This window comes from Equus quagga, chromosome 19 (assembly GCF_021613505.1).
Source record: "Equus quagga isolate Etosha38 chromosome 19, UCLA_HA_Equagga_1.0, whole genome shotgun sequence".
Lineage (NCBI taxonomy): Eukaryota > Metazoa > Chordata > Mammalia > Perissodactyla > Equidae > Equus > Equus quagga.
Window position 1 is genome coordinate 7,606,579 of NC_060285.1, and position 7,673 is coordinate 7,614,251.

The 7,673-nt window shown below is 61.5% G+C and overlaps 1 protein-coding gene across 2 annotated transcripts; it reads left to right on the forward strand.

The window, feature by feature from the left end:
* The first annotated feature begins 1,492 nt into the window (after nucleotides 1–1,492).
* Nucleotides 1,493–7,196, forward strand: LOC124230506 (cytochrome P450 2D14-like). Of its 2 annotated transcripts, none has more exons than XM_046646647.1 (9): nucleotides 1,493–3,035; nucleotides 3,735–3,906; nucleotides 4,575–4,727; nucleotides 4,819–4,979; nucleotides 5,326–5,502; nucleotides 5,683–5,824; nucleotides 6,053–6,240; nucleotides 6,653–6,848; nucleotides 6,945–7,196. In XM_046646647.1, the coding sequence occupies exons 1-9, from the start codon at nucleotides 2,847–2,849 to the stop codon at nucleotides 7,121–7,123; spliced, it is 1,557 nt and encodes a 518-aa protein (XP_046502603.1). In that variant the 5' UTR covers nucleotides 1,493–2,846; the 3' UTR covers nucleotides 7,124–7,196. The 2 variants fall into 2 exon arrangements, with proteins under 2 accessions (XP_046502603.1, XP_046502605.1); XM_046646649.1 differs by having other exon boundaries at nucleotides 1,501–3,035; nucleotides 6,707–6,848.
* The last annotated feature ends 477 nt before the right edge of the window (nucleotides 7,197–7,673 follow it).

Consider the following 7,673-nt stretch of genomic DNA (forward strand, 5'->3'; position numbering starts at 1 on the left):
CAGAGTGAGCAGCAGTGCCTGGCAAAACAAAGGGTGGATAAAGACAGTTTGTCCAGGGCCACTGTGTGACCAACACTCACACCATCCTGCCCCCACCTCCCCAGCACCATCCTGATTCTCTGAGAGTCCTGGGTAGAGAGGTGCTGCCCACAGGACAGGACATTCAACTGAGGCCAATGAGAGGCCACAGGCTGGATCTGGAAAGTACCTAGGATGTCCAAGGGTCTTGCCCTCCCGAACTGTAGGGTGGCCTCAAAGCTTGGCTCCCTGCCTCCTGGAGGCCCACAGACCCCAGCTGCGAATAGTCCAGTCCTCAGCCAGACTTGCAAAGCTGCCTCCTCCTGTGGCCCCTCAACCCCTGCACAGGACGCTGTGGTGGCCCTGTGGTCCTGCTGCCACATCATCTTGGATGCAGTGCCAAGCCAGTCAAAGTCCTCCAGGAAGCCTTCCCAGAAAGTCCTGCTCCAGCCTGGGGCAGTGTCCCCACGACCCTCAGAGCAGTCCCCGCACTGCTGGCCAGGCCTGTCAGCTCTCTGCCTTCCTGCTCTTCCTCTTGGCACGAGCACCTTGGACCAGGGGCACACCATCGTCTCCCCACCAGGCTGTGAGTGTCCCAGGGGCACCCAGCACATGGGACGTCCAGCGGGGCTGGAACACAGTCCAAGGCCTGAGTAAGGCAAGTTGCAGGGAATGTGGGTAAACTGAGGAAGGCCCACAGGGCCCCAGCAGGCTACACCCTCTGGCCCTGGGCCCTGCAGGAGAGTGGGGCTGCGGGCATTCAGAAGGGGAGGAGCAGCTCTCGCGGCCCAGCAGGCACTGCAAACGTTGAAAGCCAACAGCAAGAGGCCCCGGCTCCGGGGAGCTATCTCTGGGTGGCCATTTCTGAGTAGGGGATGTCCAGAGGCTCCCTCTGAAGAAGCAGGTCCTCTTACTGTTGGGGAGGGAGGGAGGGAGGGATCTAGGGGACACGGGGGGGGGGGGGGGGGGGTGAGGAGTGCCCCCTGCAGGCCCTGCTTCATCTGGGGGAGAGAATTCTCCAGGTGGTTCCAGGATGAGAGCTGGCCTCACATACCCCTGAGATGGGGAAGGGGGCCTGACCCCTCCCAGGATATGCTCCACCCCCACACTCTGGGCTCCTGCCCCTTCCCATCTGAGTGGGTTTTGGCCTCAGAGTTCCCATCAGCTTCACTGATTTAAAAACTCAGCCTCAAATCCCACCTCTTTTCTATTTGAAGAACGACTGTGCTGAGGCCAGTCGGCAGCGGCCCTGCCCTGGCATGGTGTGGTCACCCGTCTGCTTGGAGGGGGCGAGAGGATGAGCAAGAGAGAGGACCTGGGAGGCACAGTTCCAGCCTGGAGGCGGCATACACTGGTGCGGGGTGGTGCTGGGGTTCGCATCTTTCCTTGAGGGACCACAGAGCCAGAGTGGGAAGGGATGGGGCTGGAGCAGGGGGACCTGGCCCAGGGAGAGGGAGGGAGCTGGCTAAGGGGAGGCCCTGGAATCCACTCATGTGGTCCTCAGCAGGCCTGTGAGGTATAAAGAAATTGCATCTGCCCCACTTGCTTTTCATCCTCTTGTCTTTCCACAAAGAGTCTGAGTAGCTGATATTCAAGGACAAATGATACTGAGGAGGAGGAAGCAGGCCCACTCCTCTGGGGACAACCACACATCCTATGCTAAGCCTCCCTGGTACCCTGAGCGCCCTGGCAGCTCAGTCTAGAAGGGCGAGTGCCCACTCCACGTTTCTGTGAGTCAGGAAAGTGGGCACAGGCAGGAGGAGCTTCACCACTTGGGTGGCCTCAAGAGCTGGGAGGTCAGGGACCAATTTGTTAGAAACTTAAGAGAAGGTGTCCCGGCCATCGAACTGACTTGTTGGGTGACCAGGGAGCTTTGAAAATAGCCCTGCTGCCTCTGCCCCAGACTCAACCTGAATGGCCCTGAGAAAGCAGCAGCAGAGGAAGCTGAGCCAGCAGAAAGCCATGTGAGGGTCTGCAGCATCCCTGCCAGCCGCCTCCGGGCGGCAAGAACAGGGGGTTGGGTCCTGGCAACCAATGAGCACTGGTTGCCCTGATGCTTGGTCTGCCTGTGTGTGTGTATAAGTGGTGCATGTATTAATACGTGTGGGTCTGTGGCTCTGTTGGTGTGTAAATGTGTGTGTGCCTGTGCTGTGTGTCAGTTTGTGAGCATGTGGGTAGTGTCTGAATGTGTGAGTGTTTTGCGAGTGTGTGGTCTGTGTCTGTGTGTATTGAGTGTACTAGTGTGAAGTGAAGGACAAGGAGATGTTCATTCCCCCCCAAACCCCCTGGTGTCCCTCTGATCCTGTGACCTCCCCACAAACAGGGCCGGTACAGACCTGGGGGGTGAAGGTCACTGGGGAGGAGGCAGGTGAGATACGGGGAGGTGAGGATGTGTTCTGGGGATGAGACTGTGACCCCATTAGGGAGGGTGAGGCTAAGGTGAAAGGTGAGTGACAGGATCAAGTCCAAAGACCCCTGGTTCTTCCTGGGAGCCTGCACAATGCTGGCAGTCAGGCTGGGGTTGGGGACTTCGCTTTTTTCCTTCCCCACCCAGGGTAAGCACCTGCAGAGGGCAGCATGGTCAGGACTTCTGCGCCACCCCTGCACTGACCTTCGCTGTCCCCTCCCTGCACCCTCTGGCAGCACAGTCACGCCAACAGGCAGGCTCAGAGCAGAGGACAAAGGCCAGTCTCAGCTCCTTTATAAAGGGCCCAGGCTCATCAAACCCTCAGAGTGGGTGAGAGAGCCCTGCCAGGTCTGGTCCTGGTGCCTGGTGTGGTGAGGGGCCTCAGTGTGTCCAGAGGAGCGCAGTGTGCACTGAGGCAGCCATGGGGCTGCTGGCCTGGGATAAACTGGGGCCCCTGGCCGTGGCCGTGGCCATCTTCCTGCTCCTGGTGGACCTGATGCACCGGCGCCAACGCTGGGCCCCCCGCTACCCCCCAGGCCCCATGCCCCTGCCTGGGCTGGGCAACCTGCTGCAGGTGGACCTCCAGGACTCGATTTGCAGCTTTACTCAGGTGAGGAAGGTGGGAGGTGGCCACAGAGGTGCTGAGGACCATACATGTCAGCAGACAGTGGGTGGGGGTGATGCCACAGGCTGGACTAGGAGCTGGTGGAAAGGAGGAGGCAGGTGTGAGAGGCCTCCTGGGGGAGGGCAGCTGGCCAGGGCCTGGGGGATGGTTTGAATTTCCCATCAAAGGTCAGAGAGGGCAGAGGGGGGGGGGGGGGGGGGGACTTAGCAGAGGGTTCGGGATGCAGTGGGACAGAGCTTCAGTTCTGTGAGCCTGAGTCCCTTCTGATGACATCAGGAAGACAGGTCCTGAGACTGGGGAGAGGACTCTGGTCATGAGCCCCACTGAAATCAGGAAATGGTGGTTGACAGGGGACAGTGACCAGGTTCAAATCTTTTGCTGCTGTGAGACCTTGGGCCTCATTACTCACCTCTCTGAACCTCAGTTTCTTCACCTGTAAAATGGGATGCTAACTTGGCCTACTGACAATATTAGTGACCTTTGCAAAGTTACAGCTGTGTGATCTGATCCAACGTGAGGTCATCAACCATACAGGTTGTGACCCTAGCATCAGGAGGCTATATAATTCCTTGCACTCACTCGCTGCTGGTGGCCCAGGGGTATCCCGGGTCTAGAGCCCGGAGATTGGGTCAGGCATGTGGGGTGGGGCAGGGCTTGTCTAACGCCCTTGACCCTGGCCTGCAGCTGCGCCGCCGCTTCGGGGACGTGTTCAGCCTGCAGCTGGCCTGGACGCCCGTGGTCGTGCTCAACGGGCTGGCGGCCATGCGCGAGGCGCTGGTGAACCGCAGCGAAGACACCTCCGACCGCCCACCTGTGCCGATCATGGAGCACCTGGGCTTGCAGCCGCACGCGGAAGGCAAGCGGAAGAGGGGGGACCGCGACCCAGCGGGGACTGGACCACAGTGACCCGAGACCCGGCAGAGCCAATTGGAGGCAGGGTGGGGGAGCTGCTGTGCAGGGAAGAGCCAGCGAATTTGGAGGGGCGGCAGGTGGAGGAAAGAGCCTGTGCCCAGGGTGGGGAGGCGGGTGTGGGCGGGCGGAGGGCGGGGCCTTACAGGGAGTGGGCCGGAATCTGGCCACTGAACCAGGAAGGGCATGTCCGAGGTGCGGGAATGAGTCAGGGTGGGCGGGTAGGGGGCGGGCTGGGACCGTCCCAGAAACACAAGGGTGTTATGACGGGCAGAGCCAAGAGTGGGCCCGAACCTGCCCCCAGTGGGGAGAGCTGGGGAGAAATGTGGGCGGACAGACGGCGGACCTGTCCTCCGCCAGCTGCGCGGGAAGACTGGGAGAGATTTGTTGGGACTGAGAACGAGGTTAGAGCTGACGAACAGGCGCTGGACTGTGAGCAAGGGCAGAGTGCGTGGTCTTCAGTCAAAGGGGCGTGGCTGCGTGTGTATCGCCGGGGGCGGGGCCGGGACGGGACCAGGAGCTGGGGGGAGGGCTGGCCAGCCCAGAGCAGGTGGTTCGCGCAGGGGCGGGGCCAGGACACAGCCGAGCCACGCCCCGTGCCCGCCCCGCCCCCAGGGGTGATCCTGGCACGGTACGGGCGCGCTTGGCGGGAGCAGCGACGCTTCTCCGTGTCCACCCTGCGCAACTTCGGCCTGGGCAAGAAGTCCCTGGAGCAGTGGGTGACCGAGGAGGCCTCGTACCTCTGTGCCGCCTTCGCCGACCAGGCCGGTGAGTGCTGGGCTGAGGGACAGGAGACAGGGGTGGAGGCTGGGGAGGAGGAGCTGGAGGCGACCCCCTGACCTGCACCGTCCCCTCCCAGGACGGCCCTTTAGCCCCAACGCCCTCCTGAATAAAGCGGTGAGCAACGTGATCGCCTCCCTGACCTTCGGGCGCCGCTTCGACTACAACGACCCGCGCTTCCTCAAGATACTGGAGCTAATGGAGGACTTTCTGAAAGAGGCGGCAGGCTTTTTGCCCGAGGTGCGGGCTGGAGGGGGCCAAGGAGTTCTGCAGGCGAGCTCCGTGGAGGGGCCTCCGCCCTGGGCCGCCGCGGAGGAGGATTTGTACAGAGGGGTGTCGGGTCAGCGGGCCCAGGAGGGAGCTAAGGAACCTCCACCTCCTTCATTGGAAGCCTCTGGAACCCTTGAGATGTAGATGTTAGATTTATCCTGCTGTGGCCCAGGCCAGGAGAGAGGGTGGAGGGCTGAACTTACGGAGGAACCAGGTTAATGGTGGGGACATCCTGAAGGTGGCTGGCACTGGACTGATCCAGGTGAACACCTGAGCACAGGGAGGACTCAGGGTCCCTCATCAATGGCCCACACAGGTGCTGAATGCGATCCCTGTGCTCCTGCACATCCCGGGGCTGGTCGCCAAGGTCTTTCCTGGGCAGAGGGCCTTCATGGCCCAGCTGGATGAGCTGGTTGCTGAGCACAGGATGACCCGGGACCGGACCCAGCCCCCTCGAGACCTGACTGATGCCTTCCTGGACGAGGTGCAGAAGGTGAGCCCCCAGGGCCAGGGCCAGGAGTGTAGGTTGAGGGCCCCATGAGGGGAGACCAGACAAGGTGAGGCCTGTGTATCACCCAGTGATAAGGCACCCAGGCTGATGGGTGCAGAGTGGGAGGCCACTGAGGGGCTTTCTCTCCCTTCCCCTGAGCCCACCCTCTCTGCATGGCCCCAGGCCAAGGGGAACCCAGAGAGCAGCTTCAATGATGACAACCTGCGCCTGGTGGTGGCTGACCTGTTCTCTGCGGGGATGGTGACCACCTCGACCACGCTGGCCTGGGCCCTCCTGCTCATGATCCTACACCCGGATGTGCAGCGTGAGCCCAGCCTGGAGGCCCGGTGGGACGGGACAGAGAGGAGAGGGACAAGCCGGGGGCCCTGAGCTTGGTTTCACCACTGGGAGCTCTGAGCAGAGGCTGGGCCCTGGCTTAGAGGTCAGAGTGACCTTCTCCTCCACGTGAGCACAGCCCCTGCACAGGAGACAGGAGGAGGGTGGGGTGCAGCCCCCTGGGTTCTGACGACTGTGGGGACGCTTGTCTGTGCAGGCCGTGTCCAACAGGAGATCGATGAGGTGATAGGGCAGACGCGGCGACCAGAGATGGGGGACCAGGCCCACATGCCCTTCACCATGGCCGTGGTCCACGAGGTGCAGCGCTTTGCAGACATTGTCCCACTGGGCGTGCCCCACATGACATCCCGTGACGTTGAAGTGCAGGGCTTCCTCATCCCCAAGGTAGGCCTGCGGCCCTCCTCAGCCCAGCTCAGCTCCACGTGCCCCGTCGTTGTCCAGGATGGCCATGCCAGGTGGGGCCAGGCCTGGAATCCAAGCCACCTAATTCTCATTTCCACAGACACCAACTGTCCAGCCTTGGGGGCTGTGGGGATGAGGCAGATGTGGGCCCGGCCCTGTCCGTCAAACCCCCCAGTCTGGCGGGCAGGGCAGTAAGAAAAACTAAAATGTGCCCCAGTGTGTCAGAGGAGCCCTGCATTCAGGGACAGGTGGCAGTGACCATTCCCATGGGTAACGGGTCAAGTGGCCCTGCCATGGGGACAGGGAGGGTGCTGGGAAGCTTCTTGGGTTGAGATTGATTTGATTGCCCGTGTGTGCCAGGCAGACGGTGTGGCCCATGTGTGTTTGGTGGCAGGGGTCAGGGAGTCATCTAGGCCAGACCACACTCATGCCAGGCATCTCCTGCCAGGGGACCATGCTCATCCCCAACCTGTCATCGGTGCTGAAGGACGAGACCATCTGGAAGAAGCCCTTCCGCTTCCACCCCGAGCACTTCCTGGACGCCCAGGGCCACTTCGTTAAGCAGGAGGCCTTCATGCCCTTCTCAGCAGGTGCCTGTGGGGAGCCCGGCTCGCTGCCCCTCCTGGGGAGTCTTGGAGGCGTGGAGCCAGGCCCCCAGGCTCGCTGACCCCCATCCCCACCCACAGGCCGCCGCTCGTGCCTCGGGGAGCCCCTGGCCCGCATGGAGCTCTTCCTCTTCTTCACCTGCCTCCTGCAGCGCTTCAGCTTCTCGGTGCCCGCTGGGCAGCCCCGCCCCAGCGACCACGGTGTCTTTCGCTCCATAATGACCCCGTCCCCCTACCAGCTCTGTGCTGTGCCCCGCTAGAGGGTGCACCAAGCCCCCAAACAGCTCCTTCCTGGGGGCCCTGATGTCCAATAAAGCAGTCTGATGGCTCCAACCTGGCTTGAGTCCCACCTGAGCCCCTGAGCAGCCTCTGGCAGAGATGCAGCCTCAGCAGCCTCCCCAGGGCCAGTTTCTACCCCTCCTTGATCCAGGCTCACCTGGCATTTGACCCTATTTCAGAGATGGGTATCCTGAGACTCAGAAAGTGACAGCTTACCCGCTCGTTACCCATGAGGACCCAACAGTGGCTGCCCTGGTTGGTGACTAAGTCCATGTAAATCTTGACTCCTGGGTGTCGGGGGCGGGAGGAGTGTCAATGGGCTTCTGATGGAATCAGCCCAATCCCGGGCTGGGTGAGCACCCTCAGGTTCAGGGATTCACTGCAAGGACTCACGGGAGTCAGAACAGCTGTTATACTCACAGTTATGGTCTTTCCAGAGAAAGGATCCAGACAGAATCAGCAGTGGTCAAAGGCACATAGGTGGAGTTCAGGAAAAGTGGACATAAGCTTCCAGCAGTCTCTCTGAGGATT

Excerpts from the sequence above, each read along its gene's own strand:
- LOC124230506 (XM_046646647.1), top strand. The coding sequence starts at position 2,847 with ATGGGGCTGCTGGCCTGGGATAAACTGGGGCCCCTGGCCGTGGCCGTG. Across the intron at positions 5,825-6,052 it reads CCTACACCCGGATGTGCAGC|GCCGTGTCCAACAGGAGATC; the intron begins GTGAGCCCAGCC and ends TTGTCTGTGCAG. Across the intron at positions 6,849-6,944 it reads CTTCATGCCCTTCTCAGCAG|GCCGCCGCTCGTGCCTCGGG; the intron begins GTGCCTGTGGGG and ends CCCCACCCACAG.